The sequence below is a fragment of the Zootoca vivipara genome, chromosome 7 (genome assembly GCF_963506605.1).
Source record: "Zootoca vivipara chromosome 7, rZooViv1.1, whole genome shotgun sequence".
Taxonomy (NCBI): Eukaryota; Metazoa; Chordata; class Lepidosauria; order Squamata; family Lacertidae; genus Zootoca; species Zootoca vivipara.
In genome coordinates this window covers 17,104,756-17,121,598 of record NC_083282.1, presented here as the reverse complement: position 1 = coordinate 17,121,598, position 16,843 = coordinate 17,104,756, and the positions used below count along the sequence as shown (strand labels likewise).

The window sequence follows — 16,843 nt, the reverse complement described above, 5'->3', positions numbered from 1 at the left end:
CTGCTTTAAATTGCAAATCAGCATTCCAGTCAGTCAGTCATGGCTTTGATCTCAGCTAATCAATTTCTCAAGGCCTGCTGTACGATAGGAAGCTATAGGACTCCGCTATAAACCGAGCAACACTTGAAAAGGATTATAGGCCTACACTTCATTTTCATACATCTGACAGCACAGCTGTATGGCCGTTTTCATATATTCTTGGAACATTGTGGTTGCTGCTCACATAATATATTGGGGGGGGGGATAGGTGAGGAAGACTAACAATCGGTTCCTTCCCACACCAACACCAGCGCATTCACAGAGAGCAATGCTGGTATTTAACAATACCGTTTCGTTCACCCAACCCACATGGCAGACAGTACAGCAGCATGGAATCTAATGACAGGAAAACAACAAAATATGTATTTTCCCAGCAATCATTACCTGGCAGACTTTACAGGGAAGTGGCAGCTTTCGTGCCCCTGCAACATATGGAGTAAGCTTTAAAAAAAAGTGTTTTAAGGTGAGATAGTTATCGTGTGATGACTTTTTCTCCACATTTCCATACTTTTAAGATACCGGTATCTCATAGTCTTTTGAGTGACAGGCCACCACTTGGGGCAGTGAAAGGTAAGGTGATGCCCTAGCCCACAAAATCATGTCCACAGAGGCATGACTGGTTTTTAAATGACCCGTCCACCACAACCTCTTCCTCTCAAAGCTGAAAACATAGTTCCTTCCATTCAGCCGCATATCTAGTCTTAAAGTCCCCAAGTAAGAACCCAATGGTGGTTCAGTTCTCAAGGCTGACATGGTAGATCCAGTGCCTTGACCTTCTATATTATTTTTTTACAAAACAGAGTCCTAGGGGAATTCCTCACTAAGTTTGCTCCTTTAACTTAGCAGAGTTCATCTCACCATGCGTCTTTCCAACAGAAGCTCACATTTGAATGTGTGAACTCTACTAAGGTGAAGGGGACGAAGTGAGGCTTGCTCCCAATCCCTTCGCTGTCATTTGACAACCTGGCATTTGCATCTCTGACTCAGATGATGAAGCACTGCTGTGAAAACACACGTTCTATACCCAGTGTATGCTCAAAATTACACTGTAGTGGTTTAGACAAGGAAGCTATCACATCTGTTTCAAGTATTAATAAATTACACTCTCTGACCAAAGGAAACCAAGGTTTTAAAACGGGTTTTAAAACGCAATACAGTACATAAGGCAGTAATTATAAGATACATATTTTTAAAATCAATAGATTGCTTGTTTGCTTTGATCTTGCAAAGCAGGTAAAATGTTTTAGTATTCATATAGCACTTTAGAATGATCAAAGCACTTAGCATACATTTTCCAAGCAATCCTTACAACTGCATACTTTTTGACACATATGTAGCAAGCAAATGGAATTTAGGACTACTACACACATGCTTGCCACCCACATTTGCACAGGACATAATTTGAAATACCCCTAAAGTAATGGTATTGTGACCCGGCTACACACTCATTTGCCACCAGGTCTGGGGAAATACTATCTGATGAAGAATGATAAAGCAAGTGCTCTTGAGTGCTTCTGAGAATTAGACCAACCTACTTTCCCACATATGCGGCAGAGTTGTTGGAAATCTTTTCTTTCCACCTACTACATATATACAACCCCTGTACAGGGTACATGCTAGATCCTGTATGGCATAATGAGCACAATGTAGGGACCAGGACCTGCAAAGGGGATGGATCTCTTTAAATGCTTGGGCTGTTGGCAACAGTTTTCAATGTAGATTGGGCTTCGTACCCACCAGAGAATCTTTACAATGGAAGAACTAGATCAGGCATCCCCAAACTGCGGCCCTCCAGATGTTTTGGCCTACAACTCCCATGATCCCTAGCTAACAGGACCAGTGGTCGGGGAAGATGGGAATTGTAGTCCAAAACATCTGGAGGGCCAAAGTTTGGGGATGCCTGAACTAGATGAATCTCATAGATGCATGGAAATGTCTCAAGAGAAAATCACTTAGATGAACATCTAATGTCATATTCTAGCATAGACGTTATTGTTAAGCTGCCTTGGGCATTTTAGTTGGAAAGGAAGGTTACATAAAGTATTAAAATACAAGACAATAGGGAGGCCTAGGTTCAGATCCCCACTCAGACACACAGCTTATCGGTTGACCTTGGAACAATGTCCCAGACCAACCTACCTTATGAATGTAATACATAAAATGTTTCAATGCCAATTTGGTATCTTTATTTAGAACAAAAGCCCACAACTCTGGAAAAAAAACAGCAAAGATAGCATCATAATACAGACTGGACAAGAGGAACAGAAATTGAAGATGCAGCTACCTCATCAAAATATTATTACTAAGAATGGAAGCAAGTAGACTCATGACACTGTTTTTTCCATCAACAACAACAGAAGAACTTGGGAGGAACAAACAAGGATGGAGCAACAATGGAGAAGATACTTCAAACACAACCCATTGTTTGTTAGCAGTTCCATTTCCGAACGACCCTTCCTCCCCATGAACATACAATTCAGTAAGTCAAGCTGCAGTCCCAGAGCAGACTGCAACATGCCAATTTGTTCCACAGAACTGAATGTGAGCCACTGAAAACCAAGTCCCCTTGTATCTCTATAGTTGTCCCATTCGATACTGCAGTACATCAAGTGAATTCTGACTGCAGTGGCAAATCTATAACTTGACTGTACCACATCATATTGTAGGGGCAGAATGCTGCTGCATACAACAGCAATAACAATACCCCTCCACACATAAAAGTAAATGTCAGAGAGCAGAATTCAATACTTGCCTCCTTCCTCCATGTTTTCTGTATGGAAAGATTTTTTTTAATGAAGAAGCATTTAATCAGATGAACCTCATCTGCCAGAATAAGTAGCGCAACCCATACACAGGTTTATCACCTCCATAAATTTTAGACCTTACTATTATGTTTCATGTAATACCATGCAGAGCCTCCCATTTTCCAAAACAAGAAACAATTGTACCGTAATTAGGAACTGTGAAGTGAAGTAGGGCCCAGTGTGTCAGTAGGGAGAGCCATCTCAATCCTTTTTTTGATGGCCCCTAATTCTTTCACCTTCAGAAAGAAAAGCCACTATTTTGAGAGAGAAAACAGGGAAAGGATTATGCATTCCCTCCTTACAGGCTTTCCTCGACTCTTATAACTAACCCTGCATCTACTACTTTTCCTATAAACATGCCCCAATAAATCTTTCCCTTCTGGTTTCAATAAAACTTTGAAACTGAATGAGGTCAGAGGTAAAATCCAAGATCTTTTACTTTCCTGCTAGTAACACTGTACTCTTACAAAACAGAGAGCACAGCAAATGCTACTGTCCTGGCAATGAGCCTTAGTCACCAACATGTAATTAGCCTGGCCTCATGACACGGGGCCATATGATAGCCAAGGTACAGCCACCTCAACTCATATTTGCTTGAAGTTCAAACAACTCCAAAATTGCAAGGGGGGTCCTTTTTCTAAATTCATAGGTTTGGTTTTTGCACTTCCGTATCTCTTCTTGGGCAAACTTCATTCTTCACTTTGCTTTCTCCACACATGCACATGTATGTAAAAGGTAAAGGGGCCCCTGACCATTAGGTCCAGTCGTGACCGACTCTGAGGTTGCGCGCTCATCTCGCATTATTGGCTGAGGGAGCCGGCGTACAGCTTCCAGGTCATGTGGCCAGCATGACAAAGCCGCTTCTGGCGAACCTGAGCAGCACATGGAAACGCCGTTTACCTTCCCGCTGTAGCGGTTCCTATTTATCTACTTGCATTTTGACGTGCTTTCGAACTGCTAGGTTGGCAGGAGCTGGGACCAAGCAACGGGAGCTCACCCCGTCACAAGGATTCAAACCGCCAACCTTCTGATCAGCAAGCCCTAGGCTCAGTGATTTAACCCACAGCGCCACCTGGGTCCCTTTGCACATGTGTGTATTTGCTCCCAATACCTCATTCTGCCGCTAGTGCGGCTCCTTTCTGCTTCTCCCTCTGCTTACATCTGCTTCAATGTCTTTCTCCTTCAAAAGAGACACAGTGGACTGGTCAGCATCTCATGCTAAGCAAAACCATAGCTTCGAACGTGCAGGCTCCAGGAGAGGAGACTTTGATCGTTGCTTGTCATTTTGCTGCTGCACCACACTGGGCTAAACCATAGTTTGGCTTAGCATGTTGTCCAAACCAAGGCTCATGATTTTGCCACAGTGATTCAAATAGCAGCTTCCACTTTTATCACACAACTTCCTAAATACTGCCATGCTGGGCTGTAAATCTAGCAAATAGCATCACAATACTTCAAGTAAAAGGATAAAAATCATGAAAGTACAACATGCTCCCTTTCTTCTTGAATAGCCTCAAAATAGAAGGCACATCTCAGGACATCTTCAGATGAACCTCTGCCCTCTATCTCCTTGGCAAAATTGAAATATTGTTAGTAACGCCAAAAAGCTTTCTCTGAAGAAACATAGTAAAAGTCCTTGCTGTTCTTTCATATATACGCCTAGAGAGAAAGAGAACTTTTTCAGATCACTTTCCCCCAAGTGGTTTATGAGCAGATTGACTTTAGTGGTGTCAAACATTATTCTACAAGCATGGAAAAATAATTGGGTCTCAGTGGGGCTACTTACAGAAGTAGTTTTATATGCGTTATTAAAGCAGGTGTCCATTATTCACAGATACAAACTACACAATTCAAAAGGTCTCTGTGTACTTATACAAAGAAAATGTATCTGCTGTTCTTTATAATGTTCTCCAGCTCTTCATCAAAGAATTTCGAATTCAAAAATTGCCCCATTCTTAAGTCTTTTTTTGTCATTTGAACTGACACTATATATATATATATATATATATATATATATATATATATATATATATATATATATATATACACATACATACACACACAAACACACACACACACACACACACACACACCGTTTCCCCTTTTTTAATACGTAGTCATAAAGTAAGCCATGGCATGGTTTTTAAGCATTTGAGAAATATAAGACATACCCCGAAAATAAGCCATACTTCCGCGCCACGGAAACCAACCCCCACAGGCCCCTCCACTCACAGAGTCACTCCATGCGGCCAGCACTGCAGGAGCGCAATCAGCTGTGAACAGCTGATCGCGCTCCCACCTTGCTGGCTGCATCCCCGCGCTCCGCCTTCTCGTCCACCGCCGTCCCTGCCGCTTCCGTGCTTGCCGCCACTGCTGGGCTCACTGCTTCTTCCTTGCCTGGCCTGGCCAAGGAGCTTGGAGCGCCCTGCAGCGGCGGGCGGAGTGCCTCAGCCAGCGGCCTCCACCTGGCCCGGCCAAGGACGCCTGCCGCCCCGCCACCCGGAACCGGTGGCTGCTGCAGCGCCGAGCACTCAAGAGAGCCCAGCAGCGCCCTGATCCAGTGCCCTGAGCCGTAAAAAACCGTACCGGTAACAAAAAAATAAGACATCCCACCGGAAGTAAGCCACCCTGTGTTTTTTTTTATCTCCATGAAAATTATTGAGCACTTTTGCTCTAATTTCTCTCAATAAATACTTTTTTATGTAGTTTTGACTAATGTACACATTTTTGCAAGTTTTCTGAATGTAATGCATTTTTGTACATCATTTTTGCAAATATATTCGTATTCATTTTTATGCACACTTTTACCAGATATATGCATTGTTGTAAGCACTGTTTGGCAGGAGAAGCATGTGTTTCAAGTTCCTGTATTGTTTTGGAAAGTTTGAATCTGACTTGAAAGGTAAAATGAATTGAATTTCTCCCCCATTAGGCTACATGTGGTAGTAAAGAATGATCATGCCTCCTTGTCCCGCATCCACACATAGTAAGCCTGTGTGTGTGTGTGTGTGTGTGTGTGTGTGTGTAGGCCCATAAACCCAATGCACGTAATCTCCCAGATTCCACGTTGTCCAGGCCTATGTTCACAAACCACCCACACCAACCAATACAGGAAATGATAAAAGGAACTGAAGGCGTGGCACCGAAAAAATGTTCAAATGGATCAACCCCCATTTTATGTTTGGCCCCTTAAAGCTGGGCCAAATTAAAACTGGTTCACACCCCCAGACCCTCCAAGTGCCCCTATTTTCCAGGGACAGTCCCAGATTTACAAAAGCCGTCCTGGTTTCTGATCCCGGAATGTCCCGCATTTCCTTAGGACGCCCCTATGTTCATCAGAGAAATGTTGGAGGGTATGGAGTTACATGACCACCACCACCCCCAGCCAAAAAGATAAGTAACTAAACAACCTTCAGAAGACATCTGAAGGCAGCCCTGATTAGGGAAGCTTACTATGTTTATTATGTTTTTATATATGTTGGAAGCTGCCCAGCGGGGTTGGGGCAACCCAGTCAGATGGACAAGATGTAAATTATTATTATTATTATTATTATTATTATTATTATTATTATGGACATCCCTATTTTCATCAGAGAAATGTTGGAGGGTATGCACCCCACCCTCCCTGCTCCCCTCAACTTCTGCAAAATGAGGGGGATCTCAATTTGGAAGGTGATCGAAAGTCAAGGGACAACACTACTCCAGGCAAACACTCCTTCTACCACCAGTTGCCCTATGTTTGTAGGAAAACTAGCGCCAAGCCATAGGGGGAGGATGTGGGGGCACAGATGAAATGACTTGGCGCTAGTTTTCCTACAAACATAGAATTCTTTTTTGAGATAAGCATTCAAGCAAGCAATTTTTAGTCGCAGCCAGAAATAACATTTATCTATGTTTAACATTTTATACTTACTGCTGAATGTGTAAATGGACCCAAATAAATGTTTGTTTAGACTGGATCTTTCTCCATTACTATTTTCCTCAATTCATTTCTATGCACAGGGATTTCAGAAGTCAAAACGCCTTGTCTATCAGTATTTTTGTTTTTAAAAGCCTCTGTTGCTTTAATCCTCCAGGAAAAACAAAACAAAACCCTCAAGAGGCACTATGGAAGCCAAGTTCCATGGCTCACAGATAATGCATACATCCTTAAACTAAGCCATCCTCACTCTTCAAAATTAAACAACTATTTAATAAAGCCACCCAGTTAATCCAAAGTTTACTTTTAAATATATTTAAAACAAACATCTGCGTTTTCACACAGGCTGCACAGCAATCTTAGCCTTCCTGTTTAGAAATCTGATGGTCTAACAGATCTCTTTGAAGAAAGTGTTTCAAAACCAAATTACAAAGCAGCTATCCCAAGAGTTCTAAAACAATATAAGCCTATTTTAATTCATGTTTTTGAAACAGGTGATTTGGTCTAAAAGCAAGCAAAATTACCACTCATCTGGTTACCTGGTCTAAGTATAACTGCCCATTGGTGACCACAGGACTGACAGACATGGGTATGGCAAGAAATTCATTCTGTCTAATGGAATAATTATTTCAGGGGACGGGAACACTTCTACAAAAGTGGTCTCCCAGAAAACACTTCCCTCCCTGATCCATTACAATAACGCTGCTGCCAATACAATATATCTTCTTAGTTATGGACAATAGTCCAAGCAATTGAGGTTATTATGTATCATTTTTTGTTTGTTAAACTTGTGATCATTTTAGCATATTCTCACCGTACATGTTATATCTCAGATTTCTGCAAGGATCTGAGTTAAGCCCAATGCAGGAAATGGGGCAACTCATTTGTACAAAACGCAGCTACACTACAGCGCTAGAGCTCATTGCTATGAATACAAAAGTTCAGTATATAGTCTGTATAAGAAGCAATATTGTCAAGCTAGACCGAAATAAGATGATCCCACGACCACACCATAAAATACTAGGGAAATGAATAAACAGCTCTCCAAGGTTTGTTCCACTGGAAATGCGCCCAAGTTATCTGCACCCAGATAAATCTCTTATCAACCTTAGACACATTGGAACATGCCTTTATTTGAGTCTGAGGTTCCTACGAGCAAGCAATTCTTCTTTCAGAAACTAATCTTTCCACATTGAGGCCCGAAATAAATGTTTTGTGCAAAGTCACAATCTGACCTGAGCAAAGATGGAGCAAAAAATTCTGTGAAATGCAGAATGCATGCACAGGAAGTGAACTGTCTTCCACTCTCACTGAAATAAATTGTTCCATTTACACTGGAAATGAATGGCTGATCAAGAAACATGCAATAGCAAGTATTAGCAACCCAATTTGAAACATTATCAGCTCAATCCTATCGATGTCTACTCAGAAGTAAATCCCACAATTCAATGAGACTCATTCCCAAGTGAATGTACAGGACTGCAAACATGCAATCTTAAGTAACTTACTTTCCAGGACATTCAAGCAATATTGAACTCAGTAAGATTTACTTCTGAGTACTGTACAACATTCTGCTTGTTGGAAATATTTCTCCTTCTCCCACACACCCCTCGGTATTTGTGAATTTTCCATTTAATTCTTCACAGTCATAATATTATTTTATTATTTGCACTATGATTTATATTCTATTTTTGTACACTGCTTCAGTATTTTTTAATATACTGAGCATCTTATAAATTCCGAAGAATACATAAATAAGAACAATCATTGCAGGTCTTAAGAGAAAATAGCCTTTGGGCAAAAAATATGCCAGTGAGTGCTTTGCTTTCAAAATCTATCCAAACCACTCCTGTGTCTTACTGATGATGGCTAAAATCAATTTTATTAGCCCAGACAGCTAATTTTAATTAGCAGATGATGAAGAAAAGACAGGAACATTACTTACTGTATGGAAACCACTCCAGTTCATCATCCAAACAGGATCTTTAAAGGCAAGCAAATCACAGCACTTGAACACAGTATTTTCAATAGGCTGCCTAAAAGAGTTCAGGTATTACAGTTCACTGAAAACTCACATGCACAACAAGACCTAGCAACTCCAGGCTGTGATCTTAGGCCACTTAAATGGCATTAAGCATGGGAAATGGGACTTAGAACACTATGCAATATGTTATGGATCACAGTAATAGAAAAATCACAAGGAACTAGATCCATAACTGGAGTCCAAGAAAATAGCAGCAATTAGCAACCCTATCATAAACATTAGAGGATAAGCTCATTGCCTACAGGGATAAGGAACAAATCCCACAGATGAATTCTACATGCATAAGAGCCTCCCTGAAGTGTGTTTCACAGGTTTTGCAAACGCAAGCAAAAGTATTTTGCCTTTTAAGAACTTAGGCATTCTGCTTTTTAGAGGAAAGTTAGATGAACAGTGTACAGCAAGACATGTCTACTCAGGCATAAATCCAGGAGAGCTGAACAGAGTTTACTCTCAGGGAAATGAAGAAGCCCTGCTGAATACAGTGGGGCTTGCTTTCAAATAAACTGTATGTGACCCAGTGCTTTATCTCAACCAAGTGCACTACTGAAACATAGCTCCTTTTGAGATACATCTTCACAGCTGAATGTCTTCAAATGAACCAACACAGTGTTCCAAGGGCAGGCCTCCTTAGCACCAAGGCCACACTGAAAATATCATTTTGATCAGGTGAAAAAGAGGACAGGATACATTCACCTTTAATAGAAGAGAGAATTTCAGCAGTTGTAGCAGGAGAAACCACGCCTGCTGGAAGTCCCTCCTTCTACACAACTATTAAAGATGCAGGAGTCCAGCCAGATAGGCATTTTATCCACAGAGCTACAGATAAGCTGCATCGTATTTCCAAAAGCCGCATGTGGCACAGCTTCCTTTGCTTTTCAAACTTTTGTTGCATATAACGGACACTGTTTGCATCTTGTTTCCACAAATACTGCAAGTGTCATGCACAAGCTAAGTTTAGTGAACATGACACACTTATTCTCTGATACGGCTGATGTAAATGCTTCCCTCCCCCCCTATCAAATGGGAAGCTTGACTCAACCTCTGAAATACTGTATATTGTTGTAGACTTTAAAGAAAACCATAACCCTGTATATATTGTTAGGCTACTTAAATCCTCAAGGGAATTAATGCAAGCTTGTGTGCTGAGATTTAAGTAGTCTAACTTTTGGGATAATTTTCTCAATTGTCCCAAAAACATGGCAGGTTTTTCAACCTGGGCTAAATGCATATCTGCAATACAAAGGGAACTGTATTCCATTCTAATATGGTATCATTAAGCTGATGGGAGCTGTAGTCCCAAAAAAAATATGGGAAGCACCATACTGGCTACCTCAGGTGCCCAGGAAGCTGCTAAAACAACAAGCCCTCCCTCCAAATCAGGAGCTGGCAACCCTTGGAATTATTTCTACTCTATAATAATCAACAAAACATCATGTTTTGGCATTCATAAACATGCATACCCTGAATATGTTCATACAGTAACTAGCACTCACTAAGCTCTATGGATGTATAAATTACCACTCATGAGAATTATGCTATTTTGCAGCTTTCTCATATTGTTGAGGTTAAGCCTCTACAGAATGTCAGACAAAATCACCCATCCTGCTGCCACATTTTGCTTCTCAGAAGCCTTACCAAAAGAGACTGTTTTTGGTTAAGTCCCACTCACAAAAGGCAACTGTTGGCACTTGAATCTTCAAAATGATAAAGGGCATTTAAAAACCAGTGACCACCACCCAGCAGCCTTTCTCTAACAAGACTGTCCCTGTCTCTGCTATGGAAAGGATGCATACAAAGCACGATGGGGAAAGCACCTGTGTCTGTGTCTGCATGTGTGTGTGTGCATGGAGCTGGGTCATAGCCAAGATTAACATTGCATTTCCAGGACACTCGAGCCAAATCATGCAAATGAGAAAACTAGAGGCTTAAAAAATATACAGGGTGTGCAATTCATGGCACACTTAAAAACACAAGGCTGTAATCTCATGCACACTTACTGTGAGCATTCATAAGATCAGGGTTTACCCATAATATTGAATTAAATACAATACATAAGCATGCTGAAATGTTTCCTGGTATTTCACTGTAAGGCTGCAACAATGAACAGCGAATGTATGGCATTAACTGGTTTATACATGCGGACCTAGTGAAGTGGCAAAGAGATTGAGCAGGGGGATTCGTGTTCCAGTCACATCCCATTCAAACTCACCTGGTGATCTTAAGCAAGTCACTCTCCTAGCCTCCCTCCACTCGCCTCAGAAACAGGAGTCCAAAAATAATACTAATTACTGACCTATTTTATAGGACACCTGCGAATTAATGACATGATAATTGGTAAACCACTCAAGGTATTCAAAAGTGCTATATAAACGTTAAGTATTATTATTAAGTTGTGCTGTGGATTTCAACAAGGTCAAGTTTTCAGATGATGATCTTCTATGCAATAAATTGATAGTCTTGGATAGGGGAGCCAAATGAAAAATAGGACAGGGCCCTTGCACCTTTAATACCTGTTTAGAAATGGGAAGTCCAGCAGGTGTGCATTACAAACTATGCTACATCTGCTGAAATTCCCTCTTCTAAACAACTATTAAAGGTGAAAGAGCCTCATCTCCCTTTTTCATCTGGCAACCCTAGTCTTAGGTATGAGTAAATACAAAACAAGAAATAGACAGTGCTGGGATAACAGCAGGTCAGATGCCAGTTCAGCTAAAGCTATTCATAGATAGGACTGCACACTTAGGTAAAGAGACCCCTGACCGTTAAGTCCAGTCGTGTCTGACTCTGGGGTTGCGGCACTCATCTCGCTCTAAAGGCCGAGGGAGCCAGCGTTTATCTGCAGACAGCTTCCGGGTCATGTGGCCAGCATGACAAAGCTGCTTCTGGCGAACCAGAGCAGCGCACGGAAACGCCGTTTACCTTCCCACCAGAGCAGTCCCTATTTATCTACTTGCACTTTGATGTGCTTTCGAACTGCTAGGTGGGCAGGAGCTGGGACCAAGCAACGGGAGCTCACCCCATTGCAGGGATTCAAACTGCCGACTATCTGATCAGCAAGCCCTGGACTCTGTGGTTTAACCCACAGCGCCACCTGGTTCCCAAAAGTGCATGCACACTTGCATAAGAGTAAATACGACTAAACACGGGAGCCTTACTCCTGAGTAAACATGCTTAGGTTCATGGTGTACACACCATTGAAAGAAATGGAGCAGACAGTACAATCCTCTGTGTGCTTACTTGGTAGTAAGTCCCATAATGTTCAGTGGAGTTTACTCCCAAGTAAGTGTGCAGTGCCTTAAGACAGTTGTATCACCACCTTGTCTCATAGGTTTCAATGACAGTTAAAGTCAACTCTCTCTATATACAGTATTTACCTATGAGGTAAATTTGGGCTTACTCCCAAACATGACAAAAGAACTACAGTCAGAAAATTTAGCTGGCACAGGAATGAAGTTGGCAAAACAAGCCAAAAACTGCCAACCCTGAAGTTTATTCATTTTTAAGATATCATAATAAACAACTAACCTAAAAATTCTCTCTCCCTCTTCCTTCCTCAAATATAAGAAGCTTAACTCAGAGAAACATTTTGAGAGGGTCACTTCCCTTTCTTCAGAAATCAGACAGCACCACACAACCAAAGTGAAGCACTTTTAGCTGTGTATTCACCAAACATTAAAAGCACACCCACCCAAAGGATCCTGGGAACTGCAGTTTTCCCCTCACTATTCCCAACACCCTTTAACTAAAATTTCCAAGATCCTTTTGGGAGGATTGCTTTAAAAGTATAGAGAGTATGCACCCTAAAAATCTCTCATTGAAATCAATGGGGCTTAACCACAGTGACATTGTGCCCATTATATTTGTATGTTAAACCATTCCAAACTACATTCACAACTAAAGCTCATCCCATACAAAAGCCCCAGGACAATATACATCATTCAAGGTGCCAGAGTGCAACTCTGAGTTACAGCTCTGGCTCTCACTTTTGTGTTTTTTGTCTCTGGAGGCCAGATCCTTCATAAAAGGCATTCTGGCATTGTTGTGAGTTTCCCTGTGATGTGCATTATACTAAGGGACAAGTGGATAAATACTTTTAAACCCTCCCACAAAACCTTCAGAGGGCAGCAACAGCAGCAGCTTCTTTTTGCTTTGGGGCTGTCATTTTATCCTTTCCCCTGTCTATTGTAATTACAGATAACGGTAATGGAGGCAGTCAACTTCCTAGATGCTTCGTTTTACATGACACAGTTCCTCTTTAGTTTCTCTTTCCCCCCCTAATTGTTAACCCAAGTGAATCCAGGAAGAAGCAGGAGAACAGCCACAATTTAAAAGATACATAGATACACACACTAGACGGCAAAGTAATATTAAAAATACCAAGTTGAGCATTTTAATGGAGCCTAGTATCCTTTCACCCCATCCCCCAGTGAGTTCAAATTTTAAAAGTACACCCCCAAAATATGCAGTGGCCAGCACAAAGCGTTCAATTCTGGGGTTTAAATTATTGCTGTTATTGTCATCACTTCCTTTATCTCCCCAAATCATGGAACTACAACTGTTGTTTTTATTTCCAAAATGCTACCTGGAACTCTATACGGGGTCTCTACCTTTGTTTCTTCATGCCACACACATAAATACTTCTCTGGCAAAGTATCTTTCTCTCTCTCGATATATATATATATAATCTGCAGCCCGCAAAAGAGCATCTTGCAACTCTGCCAAATTCAAACATCCCCTGCTGAGAGCTGCTGGCTAACAAAGTGAAAGCAAAATACAAACAAAAGTGACACCCTGGAAGGACCCCTGCATTGGAACAAAGGCATTAACCAGGCGATTAATAACGCGGGATGGGGAAGGGTGGAGAAGGGGAAGAGGGACTCGGAGGCACAATAGCGCAGGCAGAAACCCGGAAGAGCCCGGCGTTGCACATCCCATACTTCTCTCTCTCTCTCTTTTTTTTTTACCTGGGACATCTGAGGTCTGAGGTTGATCTCCTTGAGATTGATGGCGTGAGGGCGCAGGTTGTTGAGCAGCTGGCAAAGCAAGACTCCATCGCGGAGGGTCTGGGCCAGGTCGAACACCTGCGCCGTGTCCCAGGTCACCCGGTGGTTGACCGGCAGCACCCGGCACTGGATGAGCCAGTGGGCGCATTGCTTCCAAGGCTCCATGCGCGCTCGCCGCCTCAGCCCCGGGAAGAGAGAAGAACCCGCTTTTGCCCGACGCCGAGAACTCCAAAGGCAGCCGAAGCCGCGCGCCCTCCTCGCCTCTCCGCCTCTCCTGCTGCCGCAGCGCCTCTCCTGCTCTGCCCCTCGCCTCGCACACACTGAGAGGAGCGGCGCACAAAAAGGCAGCCGGGGAAGCTGGTGCGCGTGCGGGTCCCCCTCGCGGCGCAGCGACACAGAGTCCGGCGGCGCCTGAGGGAGAAAAGAGGAACAAGGCAGCGCGCGTGCGCCCACCCAACCCGCGCGCTTTCAGGTTGCGACGCCGGCTGCCCTCTGAAGGGACCCGGCGCGCTCTACCTCACGCGCCAGGCGCAGCGAGGGTGTGAAGCGCAGAAAGCCGACGGTGTAGGGGAAGCTGGAAGCGGGGGGGGGGCGGGGGAGGGAGAGAGAGAAAGAGAGAAAGAATGCCGTGTCTCGCGCCGGTATTGCACTGGCTGACAGGACGTATCCAGGCGCGTTTCAAAGGGCGGGGTGTGACCTTTAAAGCCCCCGAACAAGGAAAGGGGAACTTGTGCGGCTTTCCTGACGCTATTGGACTACAATTCCCATCATCATTGGCCGTGTTGGCTAGGGCCATCGGAGCTCACCATCAGCCGAAGCAGCGTTTCCCAAACTTGGGTCGCTTTTTTTTTTTACTACAATTCCCATCATCCCTGACCACTGGTCTTGTTAGCTGGGGATGGTGGGAGTTGTAGCCCAAAAACAAATGGCAACCCAAGTTTTGGAAACACAGGCCGCTGGTTCACCACCTCTGCACTCTAAGGTAGCATTCTAAGGTCACCAACCTGGCACCCTGCAGATATTTTGGACCACAACATCCTTCACCCACACCCAGCATGGCCAATGGGCAAGAATAATGTGAGATGTGATCGGAAGCATCTGCAGAGTTACTGGGTCTATAGCCATATCAGTCTGACCATAACTTTGGAGGGGGCGCTCACCTGTAAAAGCAGTTAGGCTGCTGGACAAACTGAACAGGGACTTTTCAGTGCTAGTCCCCAATGATGCCGTTTGATTCCAAGTGATAATTTTAATCTGATCTTAAAGACCCATTTTTTTATCATGGTCCTTGGAGGCTATCCAAGACTATTGGATATTGTTCTTGAGCTTTAAATGGGTTGTGTTGTTGGTTTAGTGGCTTGTATATTTCTAGGATGGAATTGGATGTTTTAATTGTTTTAACTGTTTTTACAGTTGGGTTTTATAGATAAACTTGTGCATGGTTGTAAACTGTGCTTAAAAAGCAGCCTAGAAGCTAATGACCAGAAGGGCTGGTGGTTCACACATGTACATCAAATTTCTTTTCATATAATTACTGTGCACTTCCACACATTTCAAAAGAATGATCATGGAGTTTGTTTATACTATTTATAGGCATCCTATAATATACATTCTCTGGGCAGCTTACAAAGAAAATTGAGTTAGAATAATTACAATTAACTACCTATGAATATAAATATCCAGTAGGCAACCTTAAATTGAACATGTGAGCACCCAAGATCTGAGTAACTGAAATAAGTATATAGCATTTTATTTTGCAGGGGATTTGAAGCGATACTTTGATTTGCCTGCTGAGACACAAAATAGGGGAAAGTAAATAACATGTTCCTGACATAAAATTGATACTTGCTTTTATGGGCAACAATCTTTAAACAGGCAAGACAAAAATACAGTAATTGCTTGTTTACAAGCAGTAGGAAGCTTCTGTGGTTATCTACGTAATAATTCCCGCAGTTTATTTTATTACATTTTTATCAATGGAGCTGAAAGAATGCCTAGGAGTAACTCCCATTGAATTCAGTGGAGCTTACTGCTGAGTAGACATTCAGAAAATTCCACTGTAAAGTTACAATGCGCCCCATTGTAATGGTTCTCTCACCCCCATCTTGTCCTAACAACAATCCTGTTAGGTAGGTTAAGCTGAGAGAAATAGACTAGCCCAAGGGGACAGAATCAAAATCATCATGATTCATAGTTCAAAATCTCATCTGTTCTGTTTCTGCCTTTTTTCTGGCAGGAGTCCTGCATGCCAAATTTTTTGATAGGGCACGTTTTTGCAGTATGAAGGTTAAGTAAAGGAAAGCCTTCACTACTGAATTTCTACTAAAACAAAACAGAACAAGGGCACTGTGAGGAAAAGGTAGTACCTTACCTAATTATTGTATCTGCAACATTTATACATAGCTTAAGGGTTCAGATTTTAAGGTAGGCTATATAAGGTAGAGTCCCATCCTATGCATACTTATTCAGAAATAAGTCTCATTATGTTCAGTGAGACTTTAATACTAACTGTGCTTGGAGTAGCATACCTGCAGTGGAAGCCTAGGCATGTCAAATCAGATATGTGGCATCTGGATCCTAAAATACAGCAGCCTGAATTGTAGTAAAAGCTGGTAGATAGATTTATTAGATAAAAGATAACATTTTTCCTATGAAGCTGTGTTTTAAAAAAAATCTAAACCAATTAGTACCTGCTACATCAGTTTCTTCAACCTACATGAGGCACCAGGGTTTCTGTTTATTTTGTATGTGGGAACACCCCCAATCTTCTGAACACATTCCGATAAAGTAGGGGTGCCTATATTTATTCTAACCATGATGGTACATATAACTTAACAGATGCTATGGTTAGCAAACTCCTAAGACTGTTTTAACATGGTTCTTCCTCAAGCCACAATATTCCAAGGATATTATTCCTTTAACAATCTTGCTTTGCTGTTACATGTTTTTGTTGCTGCCTGCATTTTTAATTTTATTTCAAAATAAAATTCCATGGGGTGGAGGTGATACCTAGGGTGGCTTTTATTGAGGTGAT

At 42.3% G+C, this 16,843-nt stretch overlaps 1 protein-coding gene across 3 annotated transcripts in view; it reads right to left on the bottom strand.

Annotated features, from left to right (window-relative positions):
* VAV3 (vav guanine nucleotide exchange factor 3) overlaps positions 1-14,208 on the bottom strand; it is a 157,405-nt gene extending 143,197 nt beyond the window's left edge. Inside the window, exon 1 of one of the 3 annotated variants that reach the window (XR_009557868.1) lies at positions 13,771-14,208. Coding sequence is in view for 2 of the 3 variants with exons in the window: in XM_035124355.2 (XP_034980246.1) it covers positions 13,771-13,974 (204 nt within the window). In the remaining variant the exon portion in view is untranslated. The remainder of the gene's footprint in view (positions 1-13,770) is intronic. The other 2 variants (XM_035124355.2, XM_035124356.2) reach the window with 2 other exon arrangements.
* Positions 14,209-16,843: the final 2,635 nt, after the last annotated feature.